Consider the following 21,695-nt stretch of genomic DNA (forward strand, 5'->3'; position numbering starts at 1 on the left):
ATAGCATAGTGGTTAGCACATTTGCTTCCAAGGTTCGATTCCTGGCGTGGGTCACTGTCTGTGCGGAGTCTGCACATTCTCCCCGTGTCTGCGTGGGTTTCCTCCGGGTGCTCCGGTTTCCTCCCACAGTCCAAAGCTGTGCAGGTTAGGTGGATTGGCCACGCTAAATTGCCCTTAGTGTCCAAAATTGCCCTTAGTGTTGGGTGGGGTTACTGGGTTATGGGGATGGGGTGGAGGAGTGGGCTTGGGTAGGCTGCTCTGTCAAAGAGCCGGTGCAGACTCGATGGGCCGAATGGCCTCCTTCTGCACTGTAAATTCTGTGATTCACTCAGGTGGCATTCACAAGTTGCATCGAGGAGTTCAGGAGTCATCTAATCCTCTTCATTAGAAGATCTGTTCCCAAACCCTCAACTTTCAGAGTATTCGCGTCACTAATAATTCGGAGGGCAATATTTGACGGTTTTGAGGAATCTATGATGGCCGCGATGTCGGATCCGCGTCTGGAATAATAATGAGCTCTTCTGCACTCTTGTGATTGACCGGTGGGCAGAGCCAGGCGCATGAGGGGGAGCGTGTTCTGCGTGGACGACGGGAGCACGTGACGCACGCGGGGGGGTCTGCTGACCGTAGCGATGGGGTCGGGGGTGGGGTGTGTGTGGTTGGCGGAGTTGGAGGGAAGAGCCCTATGACAGTTTCTCTGGCTGGAGGGATGGGAATGGCGTGGGCGGTATAGGCTGGGGTGGGGGGGGGGGGGGGTTGTTGGTTTAGGGAGCAGGGTTGTAATAATGCGGTTGGGATGGGGATGATAAGAGCTGAATGAAAGGAGTGGTATGGGTGTGGTACAAGTGGGATGGCTTGGGCAGGGAGTACTGTTGCAATAAAGACACTAATTGCAGCACAGATGTTTTGTGGATATCTGCTCACAGAGACATAAACTGTTGAAGTTTGTCATCTTTTCTTCGCTCAAGAGTCGTCACTTTAGGATTAGGGAAGCAGTTCTTTCCTTATCAGTTGTACCATCTGGCTTTGCGCTGACAGTGTTAGCGGCCTGCGTTCTAAACATAACTGGCTCCAGGTGTGTGTCTGCTATGGGGGTTCTTTTGGACTGCAGCTGTATCAGGCTAACACCCCCCCCCCCCCCCCCCCCCCCCCCCCCATGCCTCCCCAGTGAGATTGAGCATCAGACTGGGCTACGGCCCGAGCTCCTCTGTGGGATAACCTCCTGTTAGCCACCCATCCAGGTTCGGACGGAACGTGCTGAATGCGGAGCTTCAAGGCCATTCGCCCCATCTTTGTCCACCTACCCGTAAACATAAACAGGCTCTTGCATTCATTTGGCGCCTTCAGTTTAGTTTTTGCAAAACTGCGTTTCACCGGAATGCGATTAAACAAAATCAGATACCAACAACAACGTATATTTATGCCTTTAACTCAATGAAATGTCCCACGGTGCCTCACAAGAACATTATAAAACAAAGTGTGACAACCACCAAGCCTCGTAAGGGGATATTGGGTCTAATGACCAAAAACCTTGGTCAAGAGGTAGGTCTTAAATGTGGCCATTGCCCCGTTGCTGTTTGTGGGAGCTTGCTGTGCGCAAATCTTCTGCTGAGATTCCACTTCAAAAGTGCGTCATGGGCTGCAAAGGACTCTGGGGCACCTTGAGGTTGTGAAAAAGGGGCTAGGTAAATGCAAGTCTTCCTTTCCTGAATCAGTGTCAATAAATTAGTGGGCCTTATCTGCAGGTTCAGGTAAGCTGCAGATTATTGGCAACGTGTATTTAAACAGCCCGTTGAGTGGATATCAGTGAGTCTTGCAGACCGAAAGCTAGGGCTGTGCTGCATTGATGCCAGTGGGGTTGAATGTTGTATCGGTGTGGGTTGGTAGATTAGAGTTTAACTGGTGCCTGGGAACTTTGAGGACTGGAATGTGCTGGCTCGTTCCAGGCTGTGCCTTGGAATACCCCCAGCATTTTAAGAAGGTTTTGCAGTTGCAACCAAAGTTTGATGTGTGGAGATATGCTGCCTATGTACACGTTAGTTACATCTCTTAATTTATTTTAAAAATACAAGCCAGGCATGTACAGACATACACCCCAGGTATCGCACTTCCTTACAGATGCTGAACAGTCTTCAGTTGCTGGTCGCTTTGAGACCTGCCTTTACCGACTTGCACCTGAACAGTGGAGCAACCTGTCAAATGATGGAACAACAGTGAGGTGCTTATTGACGGGATGTTTGTACTTATGGAAGTCATTAGGCATTGTGGCCATAACAGCAGCTTACATTTATATAGCCCCTAAAACTGAAACCACCCCAAGCTGCTTCGCAGGCACGTTCTACAGCTCTGGGCGGCACGGTAGCACACTGGTTAGCACTGTTGCTTCACAGCGTCAGGGTCCCAGGTTCGATTCCCGGCTCGGCTCACTGTCCACGCGGGGTCTGCACGTTCTCCCCGTGTCTGCGCGGGTTTCCTCCGGGTGCTCAGGTTTCCTCCCACAAGTCCCAAAAGACGTGCTTGTTAGGTGAATTGGACATTCTGAATTCTCCCTCGTGTACCCGAACAGGCGCCGGAGTGTGGCGACTAGGGACTTTTCACAGTAACGTCATTGCAGCGTTTAATGTCAGCCTACTTGTGACAATAAAGATTATTATTATTCTAAAGCAAATAATTTGAGACTGGGCCACAGAGGGTGATAGATAATCAGGGCAAATGCCCAAAAAGAGTCAGGTTTGAAGGAGGCTAGTGCGAGAGAAAGAGAGGCGGAGTTGTTTTGGGCGCGGCTGCTAATGGTGGAGCGGTTAAAATTAGGGATGCTCAAGAGGCCGGAATTCCAGGATAAACGGGTACCCCAGAAGGTTGTGGGGCTGGAGGACTTTTCTGAGGTGTGTGGGGGTGGGGGGGGGGGGGGGGGGGGGGGGATGGCTGTGGGGGGTGTACAGCGGTTGTGAGGCCATGGCGGGATTTGAAAATTAGATTTTGGCATTTTAAAATCGGGGGCGGTTGGGGTTATTTAAAAAGGAGCCAATATAGTTTCAGCAAGGGACACAGTTGTGCATTTGCAAATCGATATATTATTGATAGTGTTGTGCGGCGCCCCTCCTCCTCTAAGAGAACCGCCCATAAAGCAACTTGCCACGTGAGATCAGCTAATGAGCATACACCACTACTGGACCACCCGTGACATTGCTCCTTAGTAAGCTGGTAAACCTTTGTTCCCTCCAATGCCCATTATCCGTTATGGGAAATGAATTGCACCCTGGTGTGTAATCCTTCCTGTGTGTCGCTTTTGTATTCTCCTCTTTGCAGTTAACCCTCGAACGTTCTCTTCTGCTAATATTTTGAATGTCTTTGTCTTTCTCCTGCTTCGGTCTCTGTCTCTCCTCTTCAGTTTTGGGAACGGGGAGGTGGAGGAGGTACTTAACCGTGCGAGAATAGCTCTTATCGCCCTCCAGGACCCTACAAACTGGGCTTGGGTAGTTTTGCTGCTAAGTGGGAACGGGCTCCCAAGGTGAGAAGGCAGCAAGTTGGATAAACAAACTAAATGTGACAGATCAGGTGTGACAGAAATGCATGAGATGTCAGAACTTTAACAGGAAGCTTGTGCGATGTGTCCTATTTGTGATATAAAAAATTTTTTTTTTAGAGTACCCAATTCATTTTTTCCAATTAAGGGGCAATTTAGCGTGTCCACTCCACCTACCCTGCACATCTTTGTGTTGTGGGGGCAAAACCCACGTAAACACGGGGAGAATGTGCAAACTCCACACAGACAGTGACCCAGAGCCGGGATCGAACCTGGGACCTCGGCGCCGTGAGGTAACAGGGCTAACCCTCTGCGCCACCGTGCTGCCCATATTTGTAATATTTTTAATGTAGTGAAATCTGTCCCACTTCGTATGTCATATATTTGTGCACAAAGCACCAACAAAAGACACTGCACGTTTTTTAATTGAAACAAAAAAACAAATATTCAGCAGGGGAGGCTAAAGCTACTAATTCGGTCACTGTTTATCTCGAGGTGCATGTTACAACACTTTTGACATCCTTGACCTCAGGATGTTTAGCACAGGACTAAATCGCTGGCTTTGAAAGCAGACCGAGGCAGGCCAGCAGCACGGTTCGATTCCTGTAACAGCCTCCCTGAACAGGTGCCGGAATGTGGCGACTAGGGGCTTTTCACAGTAACTTCATTTGAAGCCTACTTGTGACAATAAGCGATTTTCATTTCATTCATTTCATGTGTCTATTCTTACTATTTGGACTGCGTGATCCTAAAGGGATTGGGGGAGGGGGGGTTGAAAATCCCAGTGATTGTGCACATTGAGGGGAGATTTGATAGAGATATACAAGATTTTGACAGGTAGACAAAGCTGTTCCGCATTTGCTGATGGTACAAGGTCTAGGGGCGCTGATTTGGGCAAGAGATATGGCCAGCAGGGTGTGAGGAAGAACATTTACACAGGGAGCGGTGATGATTCTGGAACGCTCAGCCCATGAGAGCGATGGGAGCGGAGAAGATCAATGATTTCAAAAGGAATTTGAATGGGCACTTGAGGGAAATAAACTTGTAGCAACATGGGAACAGAGGGAGGATTTGGGACTGTCCGGATTGTTCTGTATAGCGTGGTCTTGATGGGCTGAATGGCCTCCTTATGTGCAGTTCTGACCCCTCTGAATCTATACACTGCTGTCATTCTGAAACACTCATTGGTGACATTATTTCGCCATGTTCCTCTGAATTTTTGGACCAGTTGTTATTTCTTGTACATCTCTCTCCAGCTCCTTGCAGTGATTTGTGCCTTAACGCACAGAGCATTCGTAATAAAGTGGATGAGTTAATCACGCAAATAGATGTAAACGGGTGTGATATAATCAGGATTGTGGAGGCATGGCTGCAGGGTGACCAGAGATGGGAACTGAACATCCAGAGGTATTTAGGAAGGACAGACAAAAGGAAAAGGTTGTGGAGTTGCACTGCTGGTTAAAGAGGAAATTAACACAATAGTGATGAAAGATATTGGGTGGGATTCTGCCAGCCCGGGGCTGGGCCAGTGAATCCCCACAACAGGGCCACGTCGCCCCGACGCGCAGCGGAGAATCGGCGCGGCCGCACCGGTCATGGGCCGCAGCTCCGGCCCAGATGGGCCGATCGGCCGCTCTCAAGAGGCAGAGTCCTGCCGGTGCCGTCCACACCTGGTCGCAGCTGGCGGGAACTCTGCGCACACGGTCATGGGGCGGCCTGTGGGGGGGGGGGGGAGGGGGGGGCTCCGACCCGGGGGGGGGGGGCCTCCGATGGGGCCTGGCCCGCGATCGGGGCCCACCGATCGGCGGGCCGGCCTCTAGCTCCCCGGGCCTATTTTCTTCCGCGCCGACCCCTGAACTCCCACGCCATGTTGCGTCGGGGCCGGCACGTTGAGGGAGGCCACCGCGCTTGCGCGGGTTGGCGCCGGCACCACGATGCACAGTTCGCGTCGGGATGGGAGGCTGGAGCGGCATGAACCGCTCCAACGCCCTGCTGGCCCCCTGTAGGGGCCAGAATCCGTACTTCCAGCAGCCCTTTCACGCCGTCGTGAAACAGGACAGCGTTTCCGACGGCGGGACACTCTGCCGCCGAATGGGTGGATCCAGCCCTATAGCTCCAACCATGTGGAATCAGTATGGGGAGACGGAGAACCACCAAGGGGCAAAACAATATTACTGGGTGTCGTACAGAGACCCCCAAACTGCAGTGGTGCATTGGAAATGGCATCAAACAGGAAATTAGAAGTGCATGCGATAAAGGAACATCTGTAATTATGGGTGACTTGAATCTGCATATAGATTGAGCAAATACAGTTAGCCACAATACCGTAGAGGAGGAATTCCTGGCGTGTAGACGGGATTTTTTTCTGGACCAACTAGAGATCAGGCCATCTGAGACTGGCTATTGTGTAATGAGAAAGGAATCATTGGCAATCTGGTTGTGCGAGACCCTTTGGGGATGAGCGACCATAATATGATCGAATCTTTCATCCAGATGGAGAGTGACAGAGTTGATTCTGGGACCAGGGTGCTAAATCTAAATAATAATCTTTATTGTCACAAGTAGGCTTACAGTAGCACTGAAATGAAGTTACCGTGAAAAGCCCCTAGTCGCCACATTCCGGCGCCTGTTCGGGTACACGGAGGGAGAATTCAGAATGTCCAAATCACGTCTTTTGGGACTTGTGGGAGGAAACCGGAGCGCCCAGAGGAAACCCACGCAAACACAGGGAGAACGTGACCCAAGCCTGGATTCGAACCTGGGACCCTGACGCTGTGTAGCAACAGTGCTAGCTACTGTGCCTCCCACATAAAAGGAAATTATGATGATATGAGGTGTGAGTTGGCTATGATGGATTGGGAAATGTTACTTAAAGGGGTGACAGTGGATCGGCAATGGCAAACATTCAAGGAGCACATGGGTGAACTGCAACAATTGTTTGTTCCTGCCTGGGGCAAAAGTAAAACGGGAAAGGTGGCCAAACAATGGCTCATCGGGGAAATTAGAGATGGTATTAGATCCAAGGAAGAAGCATAAAAACTGACTGTAAAGGTTTCTGTAGGTATGTGAAGAGAAAAAGTTTGAAGAATAAAAATGGGGGACAAAGAAATGGCTGACCAACTAAATACAAACTTTGGTTCTGTCTTCACAAAGGAGGACACAAATAACGTCCCAGAAATGTTGGGGCACACAGGATTTAGTGAGAGGGAGGAACTGAAAGAAGTCCGTGTTAGTGGAGAAATTGTGTTGGGGAAATTGATGGGATTGAAGATCGTTAAATCCCCAGGGCCTGATAATCTACATCCCAGTGTACTCAAGGAAGTGGTGCGAGAAAATAGTCGATCCATGGTGATCATCTTCCAAGATTCTATATACTCAGGGCCGGGATTGAGCCCGATCCTCAGCGCCGCGAAGCAGCAGTGCTAACCACTGCGCCACCGTGCCGTCCTTCCTCCCATCTTTTCACATCTAAATTTACTACCGCAACCACCCATTAACTTGCTTGGCCTGCTTCTCCTGAAAAGGATCCATACTAATCGCTTCCCACGCCCTGTGATTGTGGGCTCTACAATCTCACCACTCTGGGTAAAGGAGATTTCTCGATGACCATCTTACATTAATGGCCTCGAATAATGCTCTCCCACAAGAGGAAACAAAAGGACAAAGAACATTACAGCACAAGAACAGGCCCTTCAGCCCACCAAGCCTGCGTCGATTCAGATTCTTTATTTAGCCCTACTTATTTCCCAAATAATCTGTATTCCTCCAATCCCCGCCCGTTCGTGTGTCTTATCTGGTACATCTTAAACGTTGCTATCCTGCCTGCTTCCACCACGTCCACTGGCAATGTCTTCCAGGCACTCCCCACCCTCTGCATGAAAACCTTTCCCTGCACATCTCCCCTAAACTTTCCCTCCCTCACCTTGAACCTGTGCCCCCTTGTAATTGGGTCTTCCACCCTGGGGAGAAAACATGACTATTCACCCTGTCGAGACCTCTTGTAATTTTGTAGGAACATCTGCCTGCATCCACTCTTATCAAAACCTTTCCGAATTTTAAATACACCTATTGGGTCACCAACCCGACCTTTCTTTCTGAGTGTCCCTGCCTGCCGATCTTCCCCGTGATATGTGGTCACCTCATCATAGGAAGGATGTGGAAGCATTGGAAAGGGTGCAAAGGAGATTTACCAGGATGCTGCCTGGATTGGAGGGTAGGTCTTATGAGGAAAGGTTGAGGGTGTTAGGGATTTTCTCATTGGAGCGAAGGAGGGTGAGAGGTGACTTAATTGAGGTGTATAAGATGATGAGAGGGATAGATAGAGTGGACGTTCAGCGACTTTTTCCTCGGGTGGATGTAGCTGTTACAAGGGGGCATAACTATAAGGTTCATGGTGGAAGATATAGGAGGGCTGTCAGAGGTAGGTTCTTTACTCAGAGAGTGGTTGGGGCGTGGAACGCACTCCCAGCTATGGTAGTGGAGTCGGACACTTTAGGAACTTTCAAGCGGTTATTGGATAGGCATGTGGAGTGCACTGGAATGATTGGGAGTAGGTTGATTTGATCTTAGTTTCAGACAACATCGTGGGCCGAAGGGCCTGTACAGTGCTGTACAGTTCTATGTTCTATATGTTTACCGGCCTGACGCTTTCGTCCTGAGACACAAACGAGAAAAGCCAACACGAAGTGGGTTAGGAGTTTATAAAATGGCCCTGAGCTAGCTAAATTCAGAGCTTCCCAGAGGGAAGCTGTATGTGATTCAAACAGAACTTTGTTCACTGTTCAGACTTGTCCGAGTTTTTTGGGGGCCTGGGTAGCACTGATGTGAAGGTGTCAAGCCTAGCTGCTGTTGCTGATGATGGAGGGTGGCAGATGCAGCCCTGCTAACATCCAGGCCTGTGAGGGGCTCTGGGAATTCGCGCAAATCTAATCGCGTCCATCTGAAGCAGGGCTGTAAAAGATATCTACCCGGGGCTCCCCAAGGTCAGCGGCAAGCCAGGCTGCGTTTATCCAGCCTTTCCCTCTGCACAATCCACATTGTACCTCTCCCTTAATCACCCCCCCCCCCCCCCCCCCCTTTGCAAAACAGAAAAGATTAATGCATGCAGACAGCAGTGCCATTTTAAACATCTGAAGTAACTTTGTCAAATAGCTCTTTCCACACAAGGTGAGGGAACTGCCCTGCGGAGCATTACATGCGTCTCAGTTCAAAAGGGTCAGTGTCTGTCTTTTGAAAACCTCGTCTAGCCGTGAAGAGATCAGTCCCATTTTCTTTTCTAAAGACTTGCTAATGGACATGGGATCATGCGTGGTAATTGTGCGGGAGCTAAGAGATTCAAGCATTCGAAGACAATCGATTGAACAGTTATCTCCTTTCTCTTCCAAAAAAAAAAAGGATTTGGAGTTGTCCTTTTCTAATTCGCTTTGAAAGCATCCTTTTGCGTGAGAGCCGCCACAAAAGAATTTGCGTTTCTGAGTTAAGTGTGTTCAGGATTCACAGCAGGGAGGGCCTGCCAGCCGTTTGAACCTGTTAAAACAAGCAGGGAAGCAGTGTGTGTGGGAGATTGGCATTCCCATCACTCTCCTGTACTCCAATGCAGTGCTTTCCACGCTTGGGATAGAAGGGTGGGGTCATGCTGGAATGAGCCTGTTTTTTAAGTTTGCGATGCCGAGATCAGATTTGCAACAGAGGCCCTCTTTTAAGTACATTTCACTGTGCTACCTTCTTCCACCCGTCTACTTTCCCCGCACACCTGCCATTTAAACCTCACCCATTGAAATAACAACTGGTTTTCGATGGTTAATACAAGTTTAATACCTGGGACTTTGGGGTGGGGGGTGAGGGGCGGCAGGAGATGGGCAGGAGGACAGTGGCACCTCTTTAGATTTAGAGATGTCCTCAAAGCATCCCGGGAGAGATCCAGCATTCCCGGGATCCCCTGACCTGTGACTGACCAAAATGGACCATTCAGGAAGATGCCGAACACATTGAGGCATTTCGCCGGGAGCATGCCTGGTGAAGTCCAGCCGTGAGAATGACCTCGCAAACCTCCAAGCAACCCACCTGCCCAACCCTTCAAGCACCACCCACCTCCAGGGCGGCACAGCGGTTAACACCGCTGCCTCACAGCGCCGGGGGACGGGTTCAATTCTGGCCTCAGGTGACTGTGCGGAGTCTGCACGTTCTCCCCGTGATTACGTGGGTTTCCTCCGGGTGCTCCCGTTTCCTCCCACAATCCAAAGATGTGAAGCTTAGGTGGATTGGCCATGCTAAATTGCCAATTAGTCCAAAAATGTACAGATAAAGCGGGGTTACGGGAATAGGGCGGGGGACTGGGTAAGGTGCTCTATCGGAGGGACGGTGGAGGCTTGATGGGCCAAATGCCTCCTTCTGCACTGTAGGGGATTCTATGTGGCAAAGTCTGTCGATCACGCATTGGTTCGACGGGTTCTGGGACGGTTGATAAATGCAGCATGAACGCAAATCATCCTCTATCCTGAGGGACTGGCGAAGAAGTAAGGAAGAAGAAGAAATGTGTAGTTTAACCATAACTTTGTGGCACTGATTGTAACCTGCCGTCCGACAAGCATCTGTAACTTGGAACAATCTCCAGAGTGTTTTATTTTTGTTTTGCATTTCTTAACATTGAATGTATTCGCAGCAGTTATTTGCCAGAGGTGCCCTCTCGTCGCACTTCACTGCTTGCTTATCTGGAAAACCGGGCGTTCAGCAGGTAGAACAATGGGATGAATTGAGTCCAGGTGCCTCGCCTGGAACCTCCCGAGATTCCTCATCACTCACAGTGACTGGTAAATTTTCAGCTAGTCGCCTTGTACCAGAGCCCCTCGCTTTTCCTAAGGGGTTCCAACCACAGGCTGAGTGCGCAGGCTAAGAGCACCGGCTACAAACTGGACTGGTCCGGGCTGACCTGTGTCCGCTGACTGCAGAGACCTCCGATACTTGTATTCCCCAGTCGGAAAGCAAAAGGATGAGGTTTCAGAAGATCTGACCGACATTCCGGGATGGACCTGTTAATGTTTGTTCTTTTTGAGAATATTAAGTGGCTTCAGTGCATCTCCTTTTCTGCTCCTATTTATTGCTTTGGACAATAAAAGATCATTTTTATGTTCATGATTTTGATGTCGGGCTCTGGTTTGAACCCAATAACAATCCTATCTCCTGGCGCCGGAGTTGTAATCGGTCCCTATCAGCTGATCAAGTTCTCAAAAGTGGGGCGGCACAGTGGCTTAGCCCTGCTGCCTCACGGTGCCGAGGTCCCAGGTTCGATCCTTGCTCTGGGTCACTGTCCGTGTGGAGTTTGCACATAAGAACATAAGAACTAGGAGTAGGCCATCTGGCCCCTCGAGCCTGCTCCGCCATTCAATGAGATCATGGCTGATCTTTTGTGGACTCAGCTCCACTTTCCGGCCCGAACACCATAACCCTTAATCCCTTTATTCTTCAAAAAACTATCTATCTTTATCTTAAAAACATTTAATGAAGGAGCCTCTACTGCTTCACTGGGCAAGGAATTCCATAGATTCACAACCCTTTGGGTGAAGAAGTTCCTCCTAAGCTCAGTCCAAAATCTACTTCCCCTTATTTTGAGGCTATGCCCCCTAGTTCTGCTTTCACCTGCCAGTGGAAACAACCTGCCCGCATCTATCCTATCTATTCCCTTCATAATCTTATATGTTTCTATAAGATCTCCCCTCATCCTTCTAAATTCCAATGAATACAGCCCCAGTCTACTCAACCTCTCCTCGTAATCCAACCCCTTCAGCTCTGGGATTAACCTAGTGAATCTCCTCTGCACACCCTCCAGTGCCAGTACGTCCGTTCTCAAGTAAGGAGACCAAAACTGAACACAATACTCCAGGTGTGGACTCATTAACACCTTATACAATTGCAGCATAACCTCCCTAGTCTTAAACTCCATCCCTCTAGCAATGAAGGACAAAATTCCATTTGCCTTCGTAATCACCTGTTGCACCTGTAAACCAACTTTTTGCGACTCATGCACTATTACACCCAGGTCTCTCTGCATAGCAGCATGTTTTAATATTTTATCATTTAAATAATAATCTCTTTTGCTGTTATTCCTACCAAAATGGATAACCTCACATTTGTCAACATTGTATTCCGTCTGCCAGACCCTAGCCCATTCACTTAGCCTATCCAAATCCCTCTGCAGACTTCCAGTATCCTCTGCACTTTTTGCTTTACAACTCATCTTAGTGTTGTCTGCAAACTTGGACACATTGCCCTTGGTCCCCAACTCCAGATCATCTATGTAAATTGTGAACAATTGTGGGCCCAACACTGATCCCTGAGGAACACCACTAGCTACTGATTGCCAACCAGAGAAACATCCATTAATTCCCACTCTTTGCTTTCTATTAATTAACCAATCCTCTATCCATGCTACTACTTTCCCCTTAATGCCATGCATCTTTATCTTATGCAGCAACCTTTTGTGTGGCACCTTGTCAAAGGCTTTCTGGAAATCCAGATATACCACATCCATTGGCTCCCCGTTATCTACCGCACTGGTAATGTCCTCAAAAATTCCACTAAATTAGTTAGGCACGACCTGCCCTTTATGAACCCATGCTGCGTCTGCCCAATGGGACAATTTCCATCCAGATGCCTCGCTATTTCTTCCTTGATGATAGATTCCAGCATCTTCCCTACTATCGAAGTTAAGCTCACTGGCCTATAATTACCTGCTTTCTGCCTACCTCCTTTTTTAAACAGTGGTGTCACATTTGCTAATTTCCAATCCGCCGGGACCACCTCAGAGTCTAGTGAATTTTGGTAAATTATCACTAGTGCATTTGCAATTGCCCCAGCCATCTCTTTTAGCACTCTGGGATGCATTCCATCAGGGCCAGGAGACTTGTCTACCTTTAGCCCCATTAGCTTGCCCATCACTACCTCCTTAGTGATAACAATCCTCTCAAGGTCCTCACCTGTCCTCACTAGCCTCATTTCTATCAGCCACTGGCATGTTATTTATGTCTTCCACTGTGAAGACCGACCCACAAAACCTGTTCAGTTCCTCAGCCATTTCCTCCTCTCTCATTATTTAATCTCCCTTCTCATCCTCTAAAGGACCAATATTTACCTTAGCCACTCTTTTTTGTTTTATGTATTTGTAGAAACTTTTACTATCTGTTTTTATATTCTGAGCAAGTTTACTCTCATAATCTATCTTACTCTTCTTTATAGCTTTTTTAGTAGCTTTCTGTTGCCCCCTAAAGATTTCCCAGTCCTCTAGTCTTCCACTAATCTTTGCTACATTCTCCCCGTGTTTGCGTGGGTTTCGCCCCCATGACCCATAGATGTGCAGGCTAGGTGGATTGGCCACGCTAAATTGCCCCTTAATTGGAAAAAATGAATTGGGTACTCTAAATTTATTTTTTTTAAAGTTCTCAAAAGTGGCCCAAATAAGTGGGGTTGCTCCTGAAACATTAGATTGAGAATCTTTTCTCGACAACACCAGTTTGGGGGCGGGGGGGGGGGGGGGGGGGGATTAGCACCCTTCGAACGAGTGTGCATTTGCAGCACACTCTAATGTGGCATTGCCAGGGGCCTGGGCCGAAGATTGTCAGCCTGCCCCACCTCTGTCAAGGGTGGTTTCTGATGGAACGTCACCACCTGAACCATTAACTGATTTTCTCTCTATCCAGACACTGTCTGGCTTCATGAGTGTGTTACAACATTCTTTTGTCTTTCTTACAGAAAGGGAGTATCTGTCCTTTTGAAGTTGAGCATTATATCGGCAGACATCTATTCTCGGTGATTTTTTTATTCTGCTTCCCGATTTTCTGCCTCTGTCTTCATGGTAGAAGATAATAAAAAACATTCCAAAAACTACAGTTAATGCAGAGTAACCTGTGCAATGAATATCACTAGGGAGGTGGTATTGAATAAACTGGTGGGATTAAAGGCAGATAAGTCTCCAGGTCCTGATGGCCTGCACCCTAGGGTATTACGGGAGGTGGCGGTGGACATAGCGGATGCATTGGTTATGATATTTCAGAATTCCCTGGATTCTGGAAGAGTTCCGGTGGATTGGAAACACGCTAATGTGACTCCCCTATTCTAAAAGGGAGAGAGGCAAAAAGTAGGAAACTATAGACCGGCGAGATTAACCTCTGTGGTGGGGAAGTTGCTGGAATCAATCATTAAGGAGGGGATGACTGAACATTTGGAAAGACAAAGCTCAAGCCACCGTTGTCAGCATGGTTTTATGAAGGGTAAGTCATGCTTGACAAGCTTGCTTGAGTTCTTTGAGGATGTAACCAGCAAGGTGAATAATGGGGAACCTGTGGATGTGGTATATCTAGACTTTCATAAGGCATTTGACAAGCTGTCGCACAAAAGACTGATCCAGGAGGTGAGATCGCAGTGGCTGTGGAGTACTAGATTGGATTGAGGATTGGCTGACTGACCGAAAACAGAGGGTCAGGTTCAATGGGTCCTTCTCTGGCTGGCGAACTGTAACTAGCGGGGTGCCGCAGCGGTCAGTCCTCGGACCTCAACTGTTTACAATCTATACAAATGATCTGCAAGCAGGGACAGAGTGTAACATAGCAAAGTTTGTGGATGATACTAAAATAGGTGGGAATGCAGGCAGTGAAGAAGAGATACAGATTTTACAGGCAGATATGGATAGGTGAGGAGATTGGGCCAAAATTTGGCAAATGGAGTTTAATGTAGATGGGGGTGAGGTTATACATTTTAGTCGAAAAAAATAAAAGGGCAATCTATTATCTATTTGGAACGCAGATTCAAAATGCATCTGGGCAGAGGGATCTGGGAGTCTTTGTTCTTAAATCGCAGAAATTCTGTATGCAGGTACAGCATGTAATTAAAAAGGCAAATGGAATGATGGCGTTTATTGCAAAAGGAATGGAGTATAAAAGTAGAGAGGTGCTGCTGCAATTGGATAGGGTGTTGGTGAGATCACATCTGGTCCAGTTTTGGTCTCCTTATTTGAGGAAGAGTGTGGCGGCATTGGAGGCAGATCAGAGGAGGTTCACCAGATTGATTCTGGGGATGAAAGGGTTGATGTATGAGGAGAGATTAAACAGTTTCGGCTGAAATTCGCTACAGTGTAGAAGGACGAGAGGGGATCTGATCGAGGTATATAAAATACTAAAAGGAGGGCGGCATGTGGTGCAGTGGTTAGCACTGGGACTGTGGCGCTGAGGACCCGGGTCCGAATCCCAGCCCTGGGTCACCGTCCGTGTGGAGTTTGCACGTTCTCCTCGTGTCTGCGTGGGTTTCACCCCCCACAACCCAAAGATGTGCTGGTTAGGTGGATTGGCCGCGCCAAATTGCCCCTTAGTTGGATAAGAAAAATAATTGGCTACGCTAACTTAAAAAAAAAATACGAAAAGGGATTGGTAAAAGTAAATCTAGACCAAATGTTCCCCCTTGTGGGGCAATATAGAACAAGAGGTCACAGGTACAGGTTGAGAGGCAGTAGATTTAGAACTGAGATGAGGAGGAATTACTTCTCGCAGAGGGTGGTGAATTTGTGGATCCATAGTGCGGTGGATGTTTGAGTCATTAAATGGTTTCAAGAAGGAGTTAGATATTATATTTCTGATAAAAATCCAGTTAAAGGGATATAGGAAACAGGCAGGGAGGTGGATTTGAGACCAGGGAGAGATTAGCCAGGATCTGATTGAATAGCGGAGCAGGCTCTAAGGGCTGAATTGCCGGCTTCTGCCCCTAATTTCTATGTTCCCAGATTCCCACCTCCTGCTCCTACCTTTTCAACAACCTAAGTCTGGAGAAATGACTTGTTTGTGCTATTGTCCAACACCTCCATCTACCTCTACAGATGAACGTCTAAAATCCAGTAGCAGTACTCAATGTGGTGCAGCGGTAATTCTCCCAATGTCCTGGCCAACAGGTTAGCTGTAACTGCGTGGTGGAACCAGGAGCACTGGCAGTAACCACATCATTGCTGTGCAGCAATGTCCCTGTGGATGTGCAAGGCACTATATGAATGCAAATCTTTTATTTTTCTCCCTAACCGACCGGAGTGTTTCTGAAGCCTACTTTTGTGGGTTATTTTTCCCCTCTTCCTCTTGTCTGGAACACTGGGAATTGGGGTTACAGACACCAGAAGCTGTGTTGATCCTCACCTGGACAGCAATTTTAAATATAGCTGTGGAAGGGCCAGTGCGAAGATGAGGGAATCTTTTGCCCCTTTTTATCGAGGCAACTACTTAGTGCCATAGAATCCCTACAGTGCAGAAGGAGGCCGTTTGACCCATCGGGTCTGCACCGACCCTCTGAAAGAGCGCCCTACCTAGACCCACTCGCTTGCCCCATCCTTGTAACCCCATAACCCCACCTAACCTAACCTACACACCTTTATACATTAAGGGGCAATTTAGCATGGCCAATCCACCTAACCTGCACATCTTCGGACTGTGGGAAGAAACCGCAGCATCCGGAGGAAACCCACAAGGAGAAAGAGCAAACTCCACACACACAGTCGCCCGAGGCCAGAATTGAGCTCGGGTCCCTGGCGCTGTGAGGCAGCAGTGCTAACCACTGCATCACCGTGGTGCCCAGTGAAGACCAAGGTGTGGAACACCTTTTCCCCCATCGCGGGCTGACTGCTTTACCCAAAGTCAGCACCGAATCGAGGAACTGGACCTTAATTGTTAGCCCAGCTCAGTGCGTATCACGTGTGACATTTGTTGAGCCATTTGAAGGAGCAGAGTGTAGCCCACCTCGGGTTCTGGGTGGATGTGGCCATTGCGAGTAACATTCAACCCAGTCACAATTCGAGTTCAGTGTCCAGACCCACGCAAGGGGGGATGGTTTCGGACTCGGGGCTAACAACCGACTAATTTGATGAGAAAAGAGAAGCCATATATATTAAGATTCCGATATGATCTGTTTGAATGTTCTGGACCTTCTGTCCTCATCAGCGTACGACCCTGAATCGTGTGTGGATACTCCCGGACTGTACATTTCATCCCTTAAGTAGCAAACTCCTTTGGATTCAACAAGTTTAGTTCCAGGAACATTGCAATGAAACAATTGCTCACAAGAAGCAAGGAAATTAATTAGGTGGCTTATCACATTCCCTAGAATCCCTACAGTCCAGATGGAGGATATTCGGCACAGCGAGCCTGCACCGACCCTCTTAAAGAGCAATTCTACCTAGGCCCACCCTTTCCCCGTAACCCCCATGCATTGATCATGGCCAATGCGCCTGCACATCTTTGGACTGTGGGACGAAACCGGAGCACCCAGAGGAAACCCACATAGACACGGGACGAATGTGGTCCACACAAACAGCGACCCAAGGCCGGAATCGAACCCGGGTGCCTGGCGTTGTGAGGCAGCAGTGCTAAACATTGTGCCGCCCATTCCCAGGACTTCCTAAAGCTCTTTACAGCCAACAAATTATTTTGAAAATGCAGAGGCTGTGGTTTTGTTGGTGAACAAATTGCCCATGCTGGTGAGGCCCCAGGCACATGGGTGCAGCCGGTGTAATCAGCTGAATTGGGCACACCAAGTCCAATAGGACAACTGTTAACTACTTGTAGATTCATTACAACACAGAATGAGGCCAATCAGCCCATTGGGCTCATGCCAGCTCTCCGTAGAGCAACCCAGTCAATCCCATTCCCCCACTCGCTCCCCTCAAGTGCCCATCCACTCACTTTCTAATGTGTGCGGCGACCAGAGCTGGACACAATACTCTCAGTTGTGGCCAAACTAGAACTTTATTTGGGTTCAAGCATGACTTCCCCGCTTTTGTACTCTAAACCTTTATTTAGAAAACCCAAGTTCTCCTATGTTTTGCTAATTACTCTCTCCAAGTGGGGTAACGGGGATAGGGTGGATGCGTGGGCTTAAGTAGGGTGCTCTTACCAAGGGCATGCGCATACTCGATGGGCCGAATTGCCTCCTCCTGCACTGTAAATTCTATGATTCTTTGTGTCCTGCCACCTTCGTCAGACCATACGAAAGAGGTTGGTATCATGGTCGGGACAGGCTTGGAGGGCCGAAGGGCCTGTGCTGTATCGTTCATTCAGCCAGCTCCACCGTCCAATAAGATCACTGCTGATCTGATCGTGGCCTGAACACTCGTGCCTGTAAACCCCCCCCCCCCCCCCCCCCGGTGAGGAGAATCAAAAGGAGGATTACACCCGTTTTGATGAATAGCTTATTTTATGCAGCACACAGTAAGATGGTTGCAGAGTCCAAATGGAATCTGTGGAGGAGACTGGATCGGTTTGCAGTTCGAGAAGGCCAGCAGCATGCTTGCGACCAGCACTTGTAGCTATATTGGGACTGCCATGCCCAATGTTTAAAGAGCATCAGTCCCATCACATGATGTCACTGACCATCTAACCTCTCCGTAAACAGGATTTGCTCCAGGAATCCCTGTGAGCGCACAACATGTTTCTTTCTGATTACATCTCTGCGGTTGTACAGTTACCTTTTGTCGCCTTAGCCTTGCTGTTTGTCCAGCCCGTATTTATTCTGCTTTCTCCATCTTGTCTTTTGACAGTGGGAGACAACGGGTCTGAGGAGAAGGGCGACCTGGGTCAGTCATCTTGTGCTAAACTGACGACATTGGCCGATGGGAGTGGAGACCAGGAAGAAGAGGATGTTGAGGCCGAGCCTAAAACCCATATGGAAAATGGAGGTAACTTGTAACTGGGGGCGTTTCCGGATTTCTTTTTTGAAAATAAATTTTAGGGTGCCCAATTGATTTTTTTTCCCAATTAAGGGGCAATTTAGCGTGGCCAATCCACCTAGCCTGCAAATCTTTGGGTTGTGGGGGCGAAACCCACCCAAACACGGGGAGAATGTGCAAACTCCACATGGACAGTGACCCAGGGCCGGGATTGAACCCGGGACCTGGGCGCCGTGAGGCAGCAGGGCTAACCCACTGCGCCACCCTGCTGCCCTCTTTTCCGGATTTCTATTTGTCACTGGAGACATCGATGCTCGCGCTGCTCTTTAATTCTCAGGCCCATTAATATTGGCCGTGTTTACCCGGTAGCATCGCCTCAGTGCCTCAGGATTGGGCGAGAGGTTGCTTTTGATGTGCATTAAAGGGGATGTGGGGGGGAGGAGAGGGGATGCAGAGGAGGGGATGCGGGGGGTGGGTGGGTGGGGGGATCCGGGGGGGTGGAGGGATCTGGGGGAGGGAATGCAGAGTAGGGGAGGCGGGGTGGGGAGGGGTTGTGGGGGTGGGGAGGGGAGGCAGGAGTGAGGAGATAGATAATGTGAGGAAGTACTTTTATTCAGTAGCGAATGGTAATAAGCTGGACCTTGTTGCCCACGAGGGTGCTGGAAGCAAAGACGATCAATGATTTCAGAACGAAATTAGGTGGGCCATTGAGGAAAATAAATTTGGCGGGATACGGGAAAATGCTGGGTAGGGGGAGCAGGATGGGGATGGGGCTCATTGGATTTCTCTGCAGATTGTTAGCACAGGCTCGATGGGCTGAATGGGCCCCTTCTGTGCCGTAATTACTCTATGACCTTTTCGGAGGTGAGACAGGGAGCATTGCACCATCCAGCATCACGTTGATCCAGACAGAATGAGAGAAGCATAGGCTCGGGCCGAGAGCTGAGCAGTGATGGACGTGGGCCCCGCCAGGCTGGGATTCCCGTTTTCAAACACAACCCAGCCAAGCCTGCCTGTGCTGCCCCATGCAGTCCAATAGCCAGCTGACACTCACCCAGCAGGTTCATGTGAGTTGATCGGATGAGGCACTTTGAACTCTGGTGTCAATCAAAGTCCTCAGTAGAGATGGGAGAGCATATAAACTGCCAAGCAGTTTATTTATTTATTGACACTTAAGCTAAATCATACATACTTCAGATGCGAGAAACCTCAAACATTCACTCCCTCCACCGCCGATGCACAGTGGCAGCCGTGTGTACCGTCTACAAGATGTACTGCAGGAACATGCCAAGGCTCCTTCAGCAGCATCATCCAAACCCACAACCTCTGCCAGCTAGAAGGACAAGGGCCGCAGACAGGTGGGAGCACCACCGCCACCTGGAGGTTCCCCTCCAAGCCGCTCAACACCCTGACTCGGAATGATATAGACGTTCCTTCACTGTCACAACCTTGGAACTCTCTCCCTCCCTCAATGCATTGTGGGTGTACACTGCAGTGGTTCAAGAAGGCAACTTGTCACCATCACCTCTATAGCGAGAGAAAGAGTTAACATTTCAGGTCAATTGCTTGGTTTCTCTCTCCATAGTTGCTGCCACACCTGGATTCTGCCACAACAGGTGTCCCGAGGAAACATCCTACCCGAGGGAGCATTTTGGTGTGTGAAATGATGCGACCAATGATGAACTGGCGTCAACTTTGATCTCCCATTAGCCTGTCTAGAAGAATCTTAGATCTGGAAGAGGGCCAGCACGGTGGCGCCGTGGTTAGCACTGTTGCCTCACAGCGCTGAGGACCCGGGTTCGAATCCCGGCTCTGGGCCACTGTCTGTGTGGAGTTTGCATATTCTCCCCGTGTCTGCGTGGGTTTCGCCCCCACAACCCAAAGATGTGCAGGGTAGGTGGATTGGCCGCGCTAAATTGCCCCTTAATTGGAAAAAATGAATTGGGTACACTAAATTTAAAAAAAATATATATATAAATAAAGATCTGGAAGAGCATTTGATCCTTGGACTCAGCCTGGGAACTGATCCTGATTTGGAAAACATTGGCCGGAATTCCCTGGCCGTTCGGGGGTGATGGGATTCTCCGGTCCCGCTAGCAGCGCGCCCCCCTGCCCGCGAGTTTCCCAGCGGTGTGGGGGTGGCTTCGATGAGAATTCCCATTGACAGCGGCGGGAGCAGTGAATTCGGCCGCCAGCCAACGGTGCGCTCCCGCCCCCGGGAAACAATCGGCTGGGGGACGGGAGGATCCCGCCCACTGTTTCATTTGGCCCTTTCGATATGTTTGTGTTGATTTTGAATTTGGCTTTTCTGTGCCACACCGTGGGCAGAACAAATGCCCAAGTTCATTTGTGGCGGGTTTTGAAGTGAGGTTCTCCGCCGCCGTCAAATGCCACTTAGAGAGGGGTTCGCCAGCCTCGCCCACCCGGCGACAGGAAATTCCCGCCTGAGGTCAATGGACCTTTACATGGTCTGCATCCCGTCCGACCTTGCGGTGGGAGCGGCCGGTGAATCCAGCCCATAGTCACCTTTTTGGGCCCTGGGAAGATTCTCACCGGTTTAGCCCACACTTAGAATTATGAAAGGGCGCCCAAGTGTGGATACCTTGCTATGGGGTCCCTGGGGGTCCCCCCTCTTCAGGCCACCCATCCTCCAAGTCCCCACACCACCCACCCTTCAAATCTCCCCATTACCCTCCTTTCACAGGCATGGCCCCCTCGGACCCTGAACCTTGGCAGCGCCATCCTGGCACCCAGGCAGCCTTGCACTGGCACACTGCACCGTTCCTGCCGGCTTGGCAGTGCCAGGGTGGGAGTGCCAAGGTGCCGGTTGGGGAGTGCCAAGGTGCCCATGTTCCAGGAAGCGGGCCAGGGGCCACCCTGCACTGTCCCAGACCACCCAGGAGCCTCCAATGGCTTGGGAGACCCCCGGGGTGTCGTTCTGCCTGGTCCATGTTTGTGTGGATCAGAAGAGAAGATGCTGGAAAATCTCAGCAGGCCTGGCAGCATCTGTAGGGGGAGAAAAGAGCTAATGAGCCAATGACTCTTTGTCAAAGCTTGACAAAGCTTTGTGTGGACCAGTACTGACTAGCGCCCGTCTACAGCCTTGCTGGGAAGGCTGGTAGATCCTGGGAAGTCAGTTAGTTCGCCAAAGTAGATTTAAAACCTACATAGGCGGGCACTGTTTCGTCACGCCCCCTTTGGGCAGGATTCTGATGCCGACGCTTCGCCGGACTTGGGCATATCCCATTAAGGATGCTGGGAAGTCTGCGGATGGCCTCTCCCAGGATCTACCAGCCGCGTTACACGCTCACTCGAGCACAATGCGGCCGGTAGATCGCGCCCTGTATGTTTAAAATTTCGCACCGTGTTGTCCATTGCACGTTTCAGGGAAAATTCCGGAAGTCTGCAGTGCACTCATTATACGATGCCCTGTATAAATGACAGCCCAGCACACCCACAGTAAATGCTTTTACAAACATTTGA

At 49.5% G+C, this 21,695-nt stretch overlaps 1 protein-coding gene across 3 annotated transcripts in view; it reads left to right on the forward strand.

Annotated features, from left to right (window-relative positions):
* rreb1a (ras responsive element binding protein 1a) overlaps window positions 1-21,695 on the forward strand; it is a 196,123-nt gene that overhangs the window by 23,201 nt on the left and 151,227 nt on the right. For all 3 annotated transcript variants that reach the window (XM_072510027.1, XM_072510026.1, XM_072510025.1), the window contains exon 2: window positions 18,084-18,221. In XM_072510027.1, the coding sequence (XP_072366128.1) occupies window positions 18,209-18,221 (13 nt within the window). In that variant the 5' untranslated portion in view covers window positions 18,084-18,208. The remainder of the gene's footprint in view (window positions 1-18,083; window positions 18,222-21,695) is intronic.

Source organism: Scyliorhinus torazame, chromosome 6 (genome assembly GCF_047496885.1).
Source record: "Scyliorhinus torazame isolate Kashiwa2021f chromosome 6, sScyTor2.1, whole genome shotgun sequence".
In the NCBI taxonomy this organism is placed as follows: Eukaryota; Metazoa; Chordata; class Chondrichthyes; order Carcharhiniformes; family Scyliorhinidae; genus Scyliorhinus; species Scyliorhinus torazame.